At 34.0% G+C, this 18,584-nt stretch overlaps 2 protein-coding genes across 2 annotated transcripts; one reads left to right on the top strand and one right to left on the bottom strand.

Annotated features, from left to right (window-relative positions):
• The first annotated feature begins 4,828 nt into the window (after window positions 1–4,828).
• On the top strand, window positions 4,829–8,498 carry LOC145102278 (putative ubiquitin-conjugating enzyme E2 38). Its single transcript, XM_079039664.1, has 6 exons — window positions 4,829–5,170; window positions 6,333–6,887; window positions 7,173–7,236; window positions 7,357–7,496; window positions 7,578–7,889; window positions 8,006–8,498. Exons 1-6 carry the CDS (start codon window positions 5,105–5,107, stop codon window positions 8,240–8,242), a joined length of 1,374 nt encoding a protein of 457 aa, XP_078895790.1. The 5' UTR covers window positions 4,829–5,104; the 3' UTR covers window positions 8,243–8,498.
• Window positions 8,499–9,506: 1,008 nt separating this feature from the next.
• On the bottom strand, window positions 9,507–18,273 carry LOC145102277 (two pore calcium channel protein 1B-like). The gene is made up of 24 exons (XM_079039663.1): window positions 18,012–18,273; window positions 17,114–17,257; window positions 16,862–16,969; window positions 16,556–16,651; window positions 16,331–16,461; window positions 16,173–16,233; window positions 15,887–16,053; window positions 15,675–15,780; window positions 15,505–15,582; window positions 15,355–15,416; window positions 15,168–15,240; window positions 14,495–14,560; window positions 14,011–14,151; window positions 13,675–13,732; window positions 13,074–13,181; window positions 12,869–12,932; window positions 12,606–12,774; window positions 12,127–12,191; window positions 11,827–11,917; window positions 11,210–11,296; window positions 10,922–11,002; window positions 10,294–10,325; window positions 10,020–10,119; window positions 9,507–9,854 (listed from the first exon to the last, which is right to left on the bottom strand). Exons 1-23 carry the CDS (start codon window positions 18,144–18,146, stop codon window positions 10,029–10,031), a joined length of 2,214 nt encoding a protein of 737 aa, XP_078895789.1. The 5' UTR covers window positions 18,147–18,273; the 3' UTR covers window positions 9,507–9,854; window positions 10,020–10,028.
• Between the last annotated feature and the right edge of the window lie 311 nt (window positions 18,274–18,584).

The raw sequence follows: 18,584 nt of genomic DNA, 5'->3' as shown, positions 1-18,584 counted from the left end.
ATATGAGTGGTTACTTAGAGGACCCGAGATGATTCTTGAGGAAAGTATGGATAGGTGTGGAAGGTAGTATTGGGCCCGTACTACTAGAAGCACATGATTCATACTCGACTAGAGGAAAATTTAGGGGATTTTAAGGAACTGGTTAAGGAAGGTGGCACGGTTTGACACCATGATTCGTTGCAGTGTAGTTCCGCCTTTATCGGTTTATCGGGTATGATTGTCCAGGTTGAGGATGGGTCAGATGATTGTTCAGACCTCAGTGGCCATGTATGTTGGGTTTCAATGGTGTAGAAACGTGGAAGGTAGTTGATTCCGAGGTCTGGAGGGCCTTGCTCAAGTAGTGACAGTTGAGCTGCATGACTTAAGAAGGAAGCAAGTGTGATGAATGGCTCGAGGATTGCAGTCGGAGATTAAGTGATTGGCAGATGGATCGAGATGTCACTATCATCGACAGGGGTTATATAATTATAGCTTTCCACAATTGGAGGAAAGAGAGAGTGGTCATGCGATTTTCAGGGATAGGATGTAGTCCCGACATGAGTCTAGAAGATTGTGGTTTTCTTGTCGACAGGTATGGAAACATAAGAATGCACAAAAGGTTTTTGCGGTGTGGTTGCTTTGAGATGAGATCAGGGGTCTGCTTTCTTAGGATTAGTTAGCTCAAGTGCTAGTTGATTGTTTCAGGAATCAAGGGAAGTGAATCAGTAATAGCAACTTATGTTGTCTCTAATGTATCCTGAAAAAAAGAATAAGGCTTCTTATATCGATAGATAATGCCCGTGATAGATTATGTGTTGGGAATTAGGCGAGGTGTGTGGTAGTTCATTTGTTTCTAGATGGAGAATTGGTGTCATAAGTGGACATAATTATTTTTTGTGTGTCTACGTGGGATTCTGTATATTAGAGGTGGTTATGATTAGGAGGTTTTCGAGGTTTTCATCTGAGATCCGGGATAATATTGTGTTCACTTGGTCATTAACTAGAAGAACGATTTGAGATTTGGTATGTCTACAACGTCATTTGGTGGTAATTCGAACCCTAAGTGGGGGAGAACTGGCTATTTTGGTTGAAGGATCATTGCTATGTTTGAGTTTAGGATTTTAGTAGAATGGGTCGCAAGGATTTGCGGTTCGGGTACACGAAACTTCGTTTCAGGATCTAGTCAGGACGAAGGTGCAGAGCAAGTTATCATTAGATGTATGTGTTCATAAATGCAAGATTTGTCTTCGCAACAAGAAGATGTTGGATAAGGAGCTTGTTGTAGCCAGTGGTTCCTTTCAGACTGTCGCTGAATAGATTAAGAGGCGTTTTAGATGCCCAGGTAGAGCATCGAGTGTTGAGGGATTCCTCGACTCGCTATATAGATTGATATCCATGTTCTAGGGTGGGCAGTATTGACCGGTAAACCAGCTTCAGAGTTTTGTATGTTTAGTCTTACATGGTTATTGTGTAAGCAGCGAATTGGATTATTAGGTTAGTTGTCAATGCATTCTTGATCGTTGGTCTCTTCGTTCATCATCAGAAGTGGAGGTTCTTTGAAAATTTCAAGTTGTGTCACTTGAAGTTCAATGGATGCATCAACCTACCGTCAAGTTCTGTGTGTTTTATATTATCTTTGGTTTCTGGGTATGTTTACCCTCAATTGTGGTGTGGAATTTTGGTGCATAGCATGCTCAGGTTTTGGCAGCATTTCTAGATCACCTTAGGAGTTTTCTCGAGCTAGTTACGAATTGGTGGAAGCTATTTGGTTTCAATCTAGGTGTGGGGTCTTGTATCGATCGTTCATGAGGATGTTTCTGTTAACGAGTGAGGTTCGTCATTTCGTTAAATTTGTTAGTACCTCACCCTTTGGGTAAGGTTGTGAGGAAGAAGGAATGCAGTAGATCTAGAGATGGTTATGTGCTTTCCTTTGGGGATGTATATTGTGGTAGCTTATCAATTATGGTCATGAAGAGGTGTATATGAAGTGAGTAAGATAGCATGAGAACACTTTGTCTGAATTCATTGGTACGGTTCTTAATTGGTTTGTAGCCCTTGAGTTGAAGCAAGAATACAACCGGCTATCCCATTAGTTGGTTGGTTGTGACCATTTTTTCGTCTGACTTTGTGCTGGTAGCACCCTATGATGTGCAAGGAATTGTACGTGAAAAAAGTATGGTCTGGGTTGTGTTTGGTTAGCGTCGAAAGGAATGGTGAATGGGTTTTCTACAAGACAATGGATTGATGGTTGAGTATCTTTAGACCCGGTAGTCATTTGGTTTAGACTCTTAGGTCTCAGATCGTTAGTCTTATTGGCATGGTTAGATGCAATGCGTTGTTCTTGGGAGTCGGGAGACTCGTTGGCCAGCTGGTTTGGATCATGTGGTCAAGAAAATTTATTTAGAATGGTATATTATTTGTGCACTAGAAGTCGCTTAATGAATGGTTGCTATGGTTGACCCCATCTTCTTGTGGGTTGTCTATTAGGAGTTTGGTTTCCAGTATGAGGAGTTGGTTCTAAAATCTCAAGTGATTTGTCAGGTGGAGTCATGGAGGTACACCTGAGCTGATGAGGGATTTCGATGCAATGTGCGAATTCTTGGATTGACCATTCTTATGCCTGTGGGACAGTGGGTTGGTGATGACTTGTCAGGAAGTCATGAGTATATTTAAAGTTTTTGGGCGGAATTCACGATTGGAATGTTTTAAGTATCTTTTTAGCACGTTTTGGTGGTGTCCCTAGTCAGGGATTAGGGGTAGGTTCGACGAACGGATGATCATCAGTCTTAGGGTAAGGTTTCTAAGAACAGCCTGGTGGGTTCTCGATTTCGGGAAGTATAATGACGAGGATGGTTTGTGGTTATAATACTGAGAGTCTCCAGTTTATGTGGTTTTCTCTAGAAGTTGGGTCATGCGGTTAGGAAAAAAATTGTTATGTTTGAGCATTTTCAACTCCCACCTTATTTTGGAAACCTTTCACCACCATGTTGGCCTTATATATCTTGCTCCTATCAATTTCTTCTTTGACCCAAATACTCACTTGTTTTGTAGTGTTTTTTTGTTGGTAACTTAACAAATGACAATTTCTCGTTCTTGTCGAGTGAGCACAACTTATCCTCCCTACTTTCTTCCAATGTATGGAATCTTATATCCTTAAGACTTTGATAAGTTTCTAGTTCTCCCATTCCAATCAACAAATAAGTAGTTTGGTGATGGAAAATATTTGACCGTATGTCTCCTTTCTCGAATGGACCTTCACGGTATACCCAAAGCTATGGTTTTAATGGCTTCGTTCTTAGTGTCCTCGACTTCGTTGCCTGAAGACAACACTTCGCTCTCACTCACATATGTATTTCTGGATGCTTTTCTCCCATTACAAGATCATGATCATAAGATCATACCGAGATCAAAAGATTCTATTAAAATAAGTTAGCCGTTAAATTTGCTTGTAAAGTTCTATTTTTGCAATATCCGTTATAGCTTGATGTTAATCGAGACACATTTAGTAAAAAAAAAACAAGATGATTATGACCGTACATCTAAAGGCATAACTCACAAAGAGACTTATTTATGTGAAACGGTCATCTACCTAATTTGAGATGAATGTATGAAGCTATGACATAAATTATAAACTTTCTATTGTTCTAATGTTTAAATTACTAAATACTTAACTAGAATAAAGATTAAAAAACATAATCAGACCGAGATAAGATCTTACGATTCTAATTAGTGATTCTTAATAATCTTAATATAATTAAGATTTGTAGGATCTCTAAAATCAATATCACAATCTTATTTAAAAACATAGATAAAACAATTTAACATTTCCACTTTATGTTTAAAAAAAGAGTAATTTCATAAGCATCCTTGCTAATTGCACTCCCTTTTAACTTTTTGTTTTTAGTTGTTTTTTTCTTTAGTCTATTTAGTCTTTTATTGTTTTTTTCTTTTTTTTAATATTATTTAATATATTTGATTTATTATTGTTATTACTAAAAAATATATTATAAATAACAATAATATGAATAATATTAATAAATCAAAGTTTATTTTTTATTTATCATCGAATATACTGACCGTTTGAGTATTATAATGTATGATGCATTATGTGTATTATGCGGAACATAAACATACAATCGAGAACTATAAAATGTTTCCCATTTAGCATAATGTTGAATGTTTTGATCTGTAAATGCTTCCCCTATAGTTCAGACTATTCATATGTTATTTTTCCGACTATCGTTGTGTTATTTTTTGTTCGGACTATTCATATGTTATTTCTTATTCGGACTATCATTATGTTATTTTTTTCGTTTGGACTACCATTGTGTTATTTTTTGGTCGGATTATCCATATGTTATTTTTGTCGTTTAGACTATCCTTATGTATAGTGGTTCAATTTTAGATGAAAACCATAACCGAACCATATGTATTCGGTTAATCAAAATTAAAAACCGTACCATATCTTTTAGTAATGGTTCAGTTAAAATGATTCAGTTATATCAATTAATTTAGTTATGATTCGGTTTTACGGTTAATATGCTTACTTCTAATTATAGATTTAGGAGAGATGCAATTAGAATTGTTGGATACGTATTATTACGTATAGCAATACCATTGATAAATTGTTTGTCATCGTATTCAAATATTTATTTGAATAAACTTAAATGATATATCAAAAAAAAAATTATAACTACCTATTCGATTTTTATGTAAAATATTCCGAACATATATCGCTTATTTTATGTGTTCCGTAACTGGGTGAGCGACACGTCGTTATCTTTTTTTAATTTATGGTAAGTTGGTAACCGAGCATACAGAGTTGAGTAATTACTTAACAATTTCACCATCCTTTCACTTCCTGCGTAAGTTAGCGGTCTTCCCCTTGAACGCGCGAATAGAAGAACCATCGAGCGCGCACACACACACTTCACTTCTACTTTCTCTCTCCAACTACAAGTCTCTGATCCTTTTGCCCTGTTTTTCTCTCTGTCTTTCTCTCATGAATTGGAGTTTGATATGATCTAATTCAATTTTGCGTAAAATTGGCCTGTTTTTTGTTTTGTTTGGTTTTGGTATTTACATATTCTAGGGTTTTGATTCGATTTGATCACTAAGTGCGGAGATGGAAGTTGCAATCGAGGGTTTGGATTCTGATGTTTCTATTCTGAAGAAAGTTAAACATGATGAGGTATTGTTTCCGTTAAATTAAATTTTAGTTTCTATTATATTTTTTATTCATGCACCAATTGTTCGTGGCTAAGTTTTCCCCTTCGAGGATCATGTTTCATCTGCATGATTTGTTGAATTTTATCTTGTTTGCCTTAATTTTTTTTGTATTCATCTCGCTTACAAGCTAATCGTTGGCTTAGGTTTCTTTCTATTTTGTGTGTGTGGGGTGGATCATGAACATGAGGGGACAATTATTATTTTTTAATTTAAATTTTATGCAAATATGTTCATGTGAGAATAGAATCTGTTTCCAACTGTAACTAGGATCTGTGAAAAAAGTTTTGAGATTTTGATCTATTTTGATTTGCTTTTGGTTCGTTATTCCCCTTTTCTATTTTGAATTGCTACAATGAAGACCCATTAAAGAGAGAGAAAAGATCGTGGTTTCTTTGGGTATAATGTCAAATCATACCTTTTAATACAGGTATGAGACATCTGTTTTGACTCTATAGAGATTAGTCTTAGGGAAAATCAGCCTATTTCTTTGGCATTTAGTTGTTGAGCACTACTATTGCATTATGTGAACAAGGTGAAACTTTTGGTAGTAATGCATTGGGGCTTTATGTAGTGAGCAAGGTAAGATGATAAAGAAACATAGAGATTGGCGATGAATGTTTTAAGCTTTTAAACATCATAGATCATAGAGGTTGGAAGTAATACATCACTATCTGTTCAGTATAAGCCTATATTTAATTATTATTACAGTTTCTTTGCAGTTTACTTTTGTGAGTAAATTGTAGTGTAACCATAAGGATTTGATACTTTTATTGATCATCACAGTGATATTCTTTTGTTCAAACTAAGATAAATTGAAGTACACCACTTTATTTCATTAATTTTGCTTACAATAACATCCTACATCCATTTATTCCTATTACAACACTATACTTTGAGAATCTAACCAATTCTAGCAATGTCATCAAAGTATACAAAGCAGTTTTCATTAGTATGGGTAGATTTTTCAAAATACAACACCTTAACAAATAACATGAAACAAGAAACAAAATAGAAAATACAATATAAACAGAAAGATGTGAAAGTATGATGCTGTAATATACAAAAAAGGGTTTCAAATGTGTTATTTCGGAAATTCTGGATAAAACTTTGTTATTCTTTAACAGGAAGTCTTGAATCCTACTAGTGAAGGTGGATCATCTGTATCACTAAGCTCAGGAAACATCAATTCAGATACATCATACCATGATGATGACAATGAGGGAGATGACATGGTTGATGAAGAAGAAGAAGAAGAAGAAGATGATGCCTTTGATTATGATGATGATGGGGATTATATGTTTGAAAACATAGAAGAGGAAGAAGAAGATCATTATTTGAGCATGCAAGCTCAATTTGATAATGTTGATTTGCCACCTGGCGTGGAAGCATCTTTCTCCTGGTTGAAGGATCCTGTCCCTAGCACAAGTGTGACAGGTGGCGCGAGCTATACAGGCGCCATGGATCCTCAAAAAATACAAGAAATTAGCATCAGCAAAGGTAAGGATGTTGCTAGTAGCAGTTCAACTGTTGTTCAAGAAGCTGTTTCAGGATCTGTGGAGAAGAAGGAAGAGGTGGTGGAAGTGGAATCCATGAAAAAGTTTGAAGAATTTAAATTGTTCGACATTGTTAATGATTATTCTGATCATCACTTCAACTCTGCTGGCTTTCAAGGGCAACAGGTAATCAATCTCCATCAATTCAATTGCAATTTATTACCCAAGTTGTGTAATTTTACATTTATCCTTTACACTTTAATAATAATGGAAATGGAAATAATAAAGTGTTACTATTGTTTAAAAATAAAAAGTTAAAATGTACAATTTCTAAGTTATCATACTTTTCTGTATTTTTAAAATTGAAAGGCTGGTAGCAAGTTTCAGAATACACATCTTTCTATCATGTTGAATTGTTTGTCACTTCACTTGGATTAATTTTTTTTGAAATGATGTTGATCCTTGTGGTAGCCTCCCAAGAGTTGGACAAAGAAAATCCAGGACGAATGGAAAATACTAGAGAAAGACTTACCTGGTGAGTCAATGTTGTGGTTTTATTATAGTTGTAAATAGTGATGTTTTATTATATGTATAAAAGGTCATTGGTTATAAGTAAATAATGTATAGATTGTTTTTTTTTTTTTTTTAAATATAGATAGTATATTTGTTCGGGCATATGAAACAAGGATGGACCTTTTAAGGGCTGTGATGATAGGACCCGCAGGCACACCCTACCATGATGGTCTCTTTGTCTTTGATGTTCATTTTCCTCCCAACTATCCAGACATACCCCCGGTAGGTACATTTGTTGTTCGGTGCAAATAAAAAGACGAAAATACCCCTCCCCTAAGTAAGTAATGGTTTTGAGTTTGACAGATGGTTTATTACTACTCTGGTGGGCTGCGGCTGAATCCAAACCTGTATGATTGTGGGAAAGTGTGTCTGAGCCTTTTGAACACGTGGACTGGGAAAGGGAACGAGAAGTGGATGCCAAAAAAGTCAACGATGCTGCAGGTGTTGGTGTCTATACAAGCACTCATTCTGAATGCAAACCCGTTTTTCAATGAGCCTGGGTATGATAACATGTATACCGGAGCTGAAGGAGAGAAGAAATCCAGGACCTATAATGAAGAAATCTTCATTTTATCATTGAAAACAATGATGTATACACTCAGGAGACCCCCAAAGGTATTCTATTCTCTGATATGCACATATATTATGTACCTACGATTTGTTAGTTGGTTGATGGTAGGTATTGGTATTTCTATGAATGTAATAAGTTAAGTATTTTGATATTTTTGCAGCACTTTGAGGAGCTTGTTGCGGGTCATTTCCGTACGCGTGCACATGCCATCTTGTCGGCATGCAGAGGGTATATGGAAGGTGTTCCGGTGGGTGGGGGTGGGGGTGGTTTGATAGGCGAAGGAGGATCAAAGTCGTTCAAGGCAGCGGTTGGTAAAATGTTGAATGGTCTTGTTTCAAATTTCACTAGATATGGGGCCACCGGTTGTGACCAGTACCTACCACTACCTCCTCTTTAATGCTCCTTCCAGTTCCAGGGGAAACAATATTATTATATTAGCTGCCTGCTCTTTTCGGAATGAGATGTCATCTCATATAAATAACTTTTTACGTTTTTAGATCACACTTACTTATATCGCTGCTTATCTCTAAACCCTACTACTAGATGATGACACAGTAAATATGTCTCCTCAAATCTCCTGTTTTTTAACCCAATAACTACTACTCCTTTGCTTCTTTGCTTGCTTCCTAATTCCAATGACCAATCAACAATCATGGCCGCTGTCTCTCGTATATTATATTATATTATATTATATATCATTTCATGTTCTGTCTAAATAAATTTGGACCAACTCAAGAAACTAATATAGGATTTGTCATAAAAGTATTTGCCCAAAGTTGAACATAAGGATGCTCGTTTACGCAAGCCAAGGAGTATGTCAAAAACAAGATGCTCACAATTTTATAATCGTGCAACAAGTACTACTTGGTGCCATTCCAATATCTATGTTAAAATCTGCTTAAATATGCATGCCTTTATGCAAAAATTCAACAGTTTTTCCTATTTTATGCAACAACGGAAACGGATATTTTAGATGAAATATGGAACCACCCACGTTGACCAAAATATGTTTGATTCCATAAATACATTGCAATGCGTAGCAGCAACGTTTCACCTTTTTTTTGTTACCAATCCATGCAACAAAATACTGTTGTTTTATTTTGTTTACCAACTTATACAACAATATTTAACATTTTCCCAATTTATCCAAACCAAGCTGCGGTTGTGAAACATAGTCATTGCTTGCTTCTTTTGGTCCTAAAATGAATCTTGGTTACATATTTCTGTATAAAATCCACTTTGTTTTGTTTTATTGCACCAACTGAGTCGAACCAACTCATGAGATACTTGAGACCGACTTGGCTCAAGTCAAGTCGAGCTTGAGATACTCGAGTGCATTATCAAGTTGGGCTTGAGCATTGAAATACTTTACTCGTGAGCTTAATCGAACATTGTTATATTTACACATTTACCTTTTTTTATTCATATTTATATATTATAGAGCTGAGTCAAATCAAGCTCACGAGCTTAATCACATTTCTATTGTAATTTTTAATGTAGTTTTATTTTCTTAGTAGTTAATCCAGTCAAGTTTAGCCGTGCTCGAAAGTGTCATCGAGCTCGAGAGCTTGGCGATGCGATTGACTAGGCTCGATTACACCCTAAGCATAGATTGAAAAAAATATATAAAGAAACCAAAAACAACTTTGATGGCGCAAGTATAAAAAACATAAAATTTTCTGTAGATAAAAATAGATATAGTTATTAGCTAAAACACGGTGACTGACTATAATAAATACAACAAGTGACAGGGGATTTTGCTTATTTTTACAAGTTTACTAAAAGTGAATCCACGTATTAATAGTCAAATACTATGAATTTAACCAAAAATAATTAATCATCTATCCTGATGGGCGTCTGCTGAATGCTGATGCTGTTGACTTCACGAAGTAATTGGATATGTTCATTCATATAGTATAATTATACACACTAGTACAACCTGTCACAACTCTCAAGTAGAAATATATATAAGAAAATCCTAACTTCCTGTCATCTCCATCCATCTGTAACTGTAATCAAATATCACAAATAACATGAATATCTAGTATATTTATTTTCTAGATATATACATATAGAAGATAGAAGATATGCTTGCTTATTTATATATATGGAAGTTGAACTCTCAAGGGAAAAGGGGAAGTGGAAGTGAGGAAAGGGAGAAATGTGTAAATTACCTGACACACTTATGGATCCGAAGTCGGTAATCCTTCATGGAGCTCCGCGCTCAGCATGTGGTGCAGTAGCATTTCAACCCTCTGACTCCGTGTCTTTGTGCTGTCAGTCACACACAGATTTACATTTTATTTTATCACAAATTACTAACATATGCCAATCTACTTATCGTAATTGTAATGTATGCTATAAATAATAGAAACAAATAAAAGTAAGATGCTATACATATAATACACAATTAAATGAAAATATTTTGTATTTCTTGCATTTACTTACCCCAAGTTACGGCGTCCCCTTCCTCCGGTTTCCTGCATGGATTTACATGTAAAAATTAATTCACCAAATCATGTAAAATACAAATCCCTTCCATTTAATTAATCTTCATTTCTTTGTGTGTTGGAATGGAATATTGCTGTATAACATATAATTATTTATGTAATGTTTAATGACGCAAATAAAGACTTTTTTTTTTTTTTTTAATTATTATTTCAACTGAACCTAGAATTTCTTTTTTTATATAATGAAAAAAAATATTATTTTTATTATAAATTGACTGTGGTTTATTGAGCTTCTATAATACTTAAGTGTTGGTTTTTGTAAATGAGAGTTTTATGGATTGTAATTAAAATAATTTTTAGAAAAGACTTAAAACTATATGTATAGAATAAAAAAAATCATATTAAATTTCATTCCAGTCCATTCCTACAAACCAGCCAAACATGACCATGGATGTAATGAGTAATGACTCATTCCATTTCCTTGTCATGCCATACATGGGTGTTTTATTGCAAAAAAGAACAGCTTAATAGACAAAATCAGTGCTTTTTACAAAATTTCCCTCATTTTTTCAGAAGAAGAAATTTTTAGGGTAACATAGGATAGAATTTGATTAAATTTTACTAACCTTCCCAGCTTCTTCTTCTTCATCCTCAGGACACTCCAGTTCTAACTCAGCAAAGAATGCCTCCAACACAAATGCGACGATCTGCAAATAATTCAGAATTTTACATGAGTTCAATCAAAATATTTTAAACTTGAGCATAATATTATTGAATATGAAAACAAATATATGGAGGTACATCGATATTTCAATCAATGGTTCAAAAAGAATAAGCTTATGGTGGATATATTAAGTTTGACATTTGATAATAATGATAATAAGGATTTGAATACTAATCAGTAGAAGACTCACCAAGTTGAGGAGGAGCAGAATAGTTATTAGATAGTAGCTGATGAAGTACACATAGGTCCAAGCAGTTCCCGTCAATATTACATAACTCTGAAAATAGTTCAATAAAAACTTGAATCAACCATAGCCATCTATAAAAGGGTTAATGAATACAAAAAAAATAGGAAGGTACTTCCATTGATATGTTTATTATATCACCATGCTCTAATTTCTTCCTATTATAACATTGTACTTTGAAAAAAAAATCCATTCAATTATTGAAAAGTTATCTAAATACAAATCTATTTTCACTGCTATCCTATAGCTGAGAGTAGATTTTTCAAAATATAATAATGTCCTAACCTAAAACAAACTGAAAGTACAATGCTATATTGGGTTGAAATTTTAAAGTACAATGCCTAAATAAGAAGACATTGTTATGATAGAAAGAAATACAAGTAGGATGCTATAATTAAGAAATAAATGAAAGTGCGTTGCTATTTCTTGCATTTGGCCTATAACAAACGTTTAACTTAATATATCACATCATGAATTTTGATGATTATTTGACAGACGCATGAGTATGTCTATTTCCACATAATAATTGTAAAACAAGTAGTATCATGAAATGATCATAATACCTGCATCCAAGCTTGCCAATTTCCCAGCACAAGCAAATTGAAGAGACTCACCATACCATTCGGGTAGTCATTAAAATTAAATAACAAGTAACTGATTAAGTCAAGGGAAATTAAATAACAAATTGATTTTGTGTTTAGGCGAAAACCGCTGACCCGGTGAAATGCTATTTTATATTCTTCTTGATCTAATAATCTAAGATAACATATTTGTTTGTAGGTATAATATGCGATTAGCTGAAAAGTGGTTAGTGATAGTGAATAATAAATAAAGCATTGTAGCAAATGATTCATGTAGGATACTCGTTATCAGCAAGATCTGTACTTGGTAAATCTGGGTTCCCAGCATTGACTAATCCACCGAATATCTAGACAACATAAGGAAAAAAGTAAGTTGCAATGATTACAGATATATTTATTCAACTAATTATATGGATTAAGTGCAAGAAATAGAAATGTATAGCATCCGACTTTCATTCCTTCCTATTACAGCTTTCCACTTCAAAATATCTACCCAATAATAGCAATGTCACTGAAATACAAAGGAATATCTACTGCTTTAATTGGGTAGAAGATATTTCAAAGTGTATAAAAGAAATTGAAAGCAGAGTGTTATAATTGGGTAGATTTTTGAAAGTGAAGTGCAAAGTATAATGTTGTAGTAGAAAAAAGAAAGTAGGAAGCAACAATACACAAATAAATGAAAGTACACTGCTATTTCTTGCATTTAGCCCTACTTAAATAATAAATACATTGCAGTATAAAGATTAAATTTGAAGTACCTGTATACCAACTGTACAGTAAATGCACATGACACAAAAGACAGTACCCAGGTATGGCATCAAACTTGGTATCAGGGTTAAAAATGTAGCAATAAAGGCCCGGTATCTTTTTACATGCATCAACAGCCTAATCAATCTCAACATTCTTGCAATCAGAAGATAACGAATCCTGCAAATAATAAATAATTAAATATATTGATTTTTGAAAGCTTGATTCGTATAAATATTTATATAGTAATTGTAAAGATAATTTACAGACTTACCACTCCCCATTTGAAATAAATGTGAACTCCTTTGGAGATACGAATGTTGCTGTTTCTCCAATAACTGCAAGAGTTCATGAATGGAATACAATGATCAAATTAAGGAAATTAAACACATCATATACACAATGTTATGAATTTAAGCACCAAAGAACATATTTTGAAGAGATACAGGCATGGACATTATATAAAAGGTTAAATGTACCTATGACCCATGTGACAATGAAGTCAAATCGGTTTTGACTATCCTTCCAGTAGTTTTCAAATCCATATGTATAAACTTTCAAAGCCATCTCAACTACATATAGCCACCCTGCAGGCAAAACAAGTCATCAATTTGCTGTTAAGTGCAACAAACATCAATGTACTTTAATTTATTTGTGAATTATAGCATCCTACTTCCATTTCTTCCTATTACAACACTGTAGTTACAATTTTTTTTTTCATATTAAAGCATTGTACTTGTGATCTTTTTTTCTTCCTTATTAGGGCATTAATACTTCGAAAAATATCCAATTTGATATCAACTCAGACTAGAAAGGATTAAAGGAAGTTGCAAATGGAAGGATAAAATGGTCACTCAAAGATAAGGAAGTTGATATCAACTCAGACTAGAATGAACGGAATCTATCAAAGGAATTGAAATCCGAGGGAAATGGAATATGAATTGTAATCTATCACACGTTTGGTTGGCAGAAATGGAATGAAATTCAATAATAAAAATCAAATACTTTTTAATTTTACTTAAAACTAAAACTGTTATTTCAGTTTATATAAGGTAATAGTAGTCATAAGGAGTTCTTTACCAAATACAAACTCCACCTTCTGCCAGAACTCCTGACCAGAGTTGTTTTGTATATCAAGCTGTCAAAGAAAGAGTTCAAATTAAAAGGATCAGTTAAGCAACTGATTCAACAACTGCATTAAGAATAGGGTTAATAGCAAGAAATAGCAACGTATTTTAATTGATTTCTTTATCATAGAATCCTACTTTTATTTCTCTCTCTGACAACTTTGTTCTTTGAGAGATCTACCCAATTATAGCAATATAATACTTGCCATGTTATCAAATACTTTTTTTTTGCAATTAAAGTACGTTGCTATTATGTTATATATCTATTTGTCAAGAATTTAGATCATACCGTTGTTTCAGTAATAACAGCAACTAGATTCACGAGGAGAATAAAAGCAACTAAATATCCAAAATTTGGACTTTTTACAAAGTCTTTCAGCCTTTCAGATAAGGAGGAATTATAGAAGGGGAACTTCTTTAGCCAAGGTTCCTGCAAAATGAAAGCCATAACATAAAGATAGCTGAGTTAGATACATCTTCTGCTATTCCATATAAAAAAAGGCTACATGCAAAGATATAGCAATGTGCTTTTCCATCTTTATAATACCATTGTACTTCCATTTCTCCTTATTACATCATTACACTTTTAAACTATTTCTTATTATAGCATTGTACTTTGAAAAATCTAACCTGCCACCTTTTTAAGCGGTTACCTCATTGCTAAATAGATTTTTCAAAATACAATGCATTAATAAGAAATAATTAAGAAGTACAATGTCAGAATTAAGAAAAAATGAAAATATAAGGCTATAATTTCAGAATAAGCAACTTACCGTATCCTCCTGTTGAAATTTTAAGGCAATTGCATTGCAGAGATCATTGAATTCTTGTGGATTAATCTGCAAGTAAAAAATCATAAAAAAACTGAGACAATCAACCATCATTACCAGTTAAGAAATAAATGAAGAATAAATTACACATTTCTTCCTTCTGCTATAGCGATTTTATCGGATTTGATCCAAAAGGAATCATGTTTTCCTTTTTGGTCCCTATTTCTCTATTTCACAACATATTAAGTCCATGAGTCGGACACTGTCAACAGAGGGATGTTAAATGCATGTAAAATGACCATTTTGTCCTCATTATCATTTCACGTGCATTTAACATCCCTCTGGTGATGGTATCTCACTATATATGGTATATTGAGACCTTGACCAGTTTATATAGACATGTAGAATTAGGGTTCCCATTTAACCCTAATTTTAGTTATCAGTTATAAAATCCATGGGCCTATTACATATAGTAGCCCATTAAATAGCCAATAAAATCCAACCATATAAACCTACTGATTAAAAAACCTAACAGGCTATTGTAACTTGGGATTCAGATAATACTGAAGTATATATACAGTGAAGATGGGTTGTGGGCCATAAACAATAAAAAGAATAAAAAGAACTAGCCAAGACTATAAACCATTCAAACAATAGGCTATAGACCAAAGATTACCTTAAAATCACGACTGTCATCCAATGCATCAAATATCAACTCAAAGTCTTCTTTGGATATTTTTGGCAGAGTCCTGAATAAAAGGTTCTTTATAGTGGTGAGACGTTGCATTAATGCACTTTTGACCCAAAGAACTAATATCAAAAGACCTGTGAATCATTTCAACAACTGAATACAAAGGTTGTACCTGTATTTATTAAGTTCTTCAAACAAATCGATACATTGCTCCTTGTCAAGAGTGCCAACAGCCTGTTCATTTTGAAGGAAAATCCATGAGAAGGGCAAGATTGTCTTGGAGGAGATTTCACAACATTAATGAGTAATGACTCATACTCACCTTTTCATCAATGAGATCAAAGGCTTTCTTTAATATTCTTGTCCTCATTCGGTCCTTCTCAGTCACTTGTTTAACCAGCTGCAATTAAGAAGGCATGCAAGCTTGCAATTCTTGGATGGAATTTCAGTAGTATGCAATAAAGAAATATAAAGGATTCAATAAATATGTACCTCGCATTTAAAACTATCATATACAACAGCAAGAATCAAGTTTGTGACAAAGTAAACACCCATAAGCACATAAAGAATGAAAAATAGAGAAGACGATCTTGATGATCTGGAAAGAAGAGGCAAACACGTTATTGAAATACCATAAACTTGGGGACATTTGGCAATAGTTTCGTAAAAGAATGAATCATATAATCTTATATTTAGTAACTCACTTGTAGGCAGGAATCCAAACATCTGGATTGTTGGATGTGGTAAATAGAACAAACATCTGATACAGTGTAGCAGAGTAAGACACAAAGATTGTAGTTCCCTGTTGGGTGTCTTCAAAGATGACATAAGCTATCCAACTCGAGAACAGAAGAAACAGAAGTGATAAAGCCTGCATTCAAGAAATAAAATAATTCATCAGCAATAATAAATAACAATCCAAGTAAAAGTTAGCATCGAGGAAATTAGACAAGTAGTCATGAATTCATGATAATGTAATAAAATACATACCAAAATATTGAGATATGTGACAAGCATTCCATATAAGATAACAAGGCTGTCTCGTAAGTCCCTAAATCAAGTTAACAAAAAGGAAATCAGACACACCAACGATGAAAATGCATCAGTATTCTATCATACTGGAGGGGTTGAATGTTTTCATGACATACCTGATGTTCAAGATAAAGATAACTACCCGAATATAAGGTGCAATCCTCAATGGAAGAGAATAGATGGCCACTGGAGAGAGATAGAGGATATCGACTATTAAATCAGCAACCAGAATCAACAGTGAAATGATCTGAACACATAACACAAGACATCAGAGTTAAGTTGGTTTATAAAGAATAACAAACTTCATATGTGAATTTCATGTGCAAGATTTTGAAATATACCTTCAGCTTATTAACATGGCTTTTCCAGTAGAGCTGAACCCCTTCATATAAAATAGGAAAGAGAGTATGCACCACAAGAATTATGAGGGTCACACCCTGCATAAGAAAGTAGGTCAATAATTCAGATTACCTGCATATACAATTTTATCATTTTTAGGTGTGATCGGAGCATGATAAATTGGGGGTCTTATCATCAAGCTAGAGAGACCAGTAATACATAAAGTCTTATTTATCCTCTTATTCAGTTCGCATGACTAATTTCTGTTGCATAATCGTTAATTTTAACAGAATATACAGAATTCAGACCTCATATGCCAGAGATTCTGCATTATTCAAGTATGGAAGCTCCCCAAGATAATAGTACTCCCTGTCACTGCAAGAAACCTCGGAAACACTGGTACACCATAATGGTTTCTGTTGCGGAGTTTCAAGTGATAAGAATAATTAATACTCATGATAGAAAAAAAAATATGATAGTAACTTAAGAAGATCAGAAAGTCGTTTATAGAAAAAGAAACAGGACATTATGAAGGTGGTCATTGGCCTTGTGGCACTAACCTCAAAGAAATTCAAAGCTACGAGAGCAAAATAATTAAGGGTCCATAGGATGTCAAAGCGAATGTACATGAAGTAGTACTTTGCAGAAGATTCAATGTTCGGTGACTCAAGGATTTCCTCTGGTAGACCACTTCCATCTTCAGCCTGTAAATAGCAAAGAACGGTTATCAACTTAACAGATAGTAGATTTAAGGCATGTTGAAAAAAGATAATGCCAAAGATGCCTATTCTATCAAAAAATCAGACGAATAAGTTTAATGGTAACTTGTGGTTATTGCCCTAGATTCTCTTAGTGACTTTTTGGAAGGAATTGAGATACCTAGATCTTCGCTACACTTTACATACACGTCAAATCTATATAAAGCTAATAGCCATTTTCCCTCCTTTTTGTTAGCAAAATTAGCGTCAAGGTAATCTGGCAAGTACCAATCAGCATCAAGGTGATTTGGTAAGTATCAATTAGGATCAGTGTATCATTGGTATTGCGATCAACGGTATTGCCATCAACGTAGTTTTGGTATCAGGACCAATTTAATTGAAATAACTTTGTAATTTCATTCTGTATAAATGCATTGAAGAAAAAAACTGGTGATCGCTTATAATTGATGGTCGCCATAGTTTCCTCATACTTATATACAACATAAATTGAATAACTGAATTACAGAATTAGTAATGTTATACATCCTGCTAACAGGCAATCGATAAGGCTTAATATGCCTACAAGGCTTTATATGCCTACAAAAGTCAAAATCACTTGTTTTTTTTTTCTTTTTTTTTTTATGTCAATTGCTGACGAGGGGAACATATGGAGGATACTGTTCTACTCAAATTGGATTGCCAGAATGCAGAGCAAGTGCCAGAGGCAAATTTTGTTGTAAAATAATAAATAGAAGCTTACGAGATCAACAAGAGCAGCCGCCTTCTGATACGGCGATCCGTAAGCAATGGCATCTGATCGGCTTTTATAAGCTCTCCGGCCTCCTGCGACTCCCCATCGACTACTACTTTCTCCCTCAAGCAAAGCTGCATCCATCAGATTGAAGATCTGAAGCCTCTTGGAAGCACCTCCGCTATTGACTGAATTTGGATAGATACAAGTGTTTATATGTATATGTGGAGGGAGAGAGAAAATTGACAACGGAGATGACTGACAGGTATAATGAAGCAGTTGGTGAAATATTAAAACGATAATAAAAAAATGTCATTTATGTACACTTCTTTATAAATGACATGGTAGCCATCAAATTTTCGATTTTTAGTTTGGATGGAAAAGAATTAAAAAAAGAAAAGAAATTCACAAGAGAAAAGAAAAAAAAAAAAAGTAAAACAAAATTTTCTTTTATGTTTCGAGTCGAAGAAAAATAGAAGGAAAATAAATCATTTTGTTTTTCTTTTCCAAATCCTTCCAAATCGGAAAAAAAGTTGAGAGGAAAGTGATCATTCAATTTCCTCCACTTTCTTTCTTTAATGA

The sequence above is a fragment of the Lactuca serriola genome, chromosome 4, assembly GCF_051521515.1.
Source record: "Lactuca serriola cultivar US96UC23 chromosome 4, Lser_US96UC23_V15, whole genome shotgun sequence".
Lineage (NCBI taxonomy): Eukaryota > Viridiplantae > Streptophyta > Magnoliopsida > Asterales > Asteraceae > Lactuca > Lactuca serriola.
This window is presented reverse-complemented; position numbering and strand designations above follow the sequence as displayed.

Coding starts and splice junctions, on each gene's coding strand:
- LOC145102278 (XM_079039664.1), top strand. CDS start 5,105: ATGGAAGTTGCAATCGAGGGTTTGGATTCTGATGTTTCTATTCTGAAG. Junction 5,171..6,332: donor AGAAAGTTAAACATGATGAG/GTATTGTTTCCG, acceptor ATTCTTTAACAG/GAAGTCTTGAATCCTACTAG. Junction 6,888..7,172: donor CTGGCTTTCAAGGGCAACAG/GTAATCAATCTC, acceptor TCCTTGTGGTAG/CCTCCCAAGAGTTGGACAAA.
- LOC145102277 (XM_079039663.1), bottom strand. CDS start 18,146: ATGGATGCAGCTTTGCTTGAGGGAGAAAGTAGTAGTCGATGGGGAGTC. Junction 15,583..15,674: donor ATGATAGTTTTAAATGCGAG/GTACATATTTAT, acceptor TCTTAATTGCAG/CTGGTTAAACAAGTGACTGA. Junction 11,918..12,126: donor ACAGATCTTGCTGATAACGA/GTATCCTACATG, acceptor TGACTTAATCAG/TTACTTGTTATTTAATTTTA.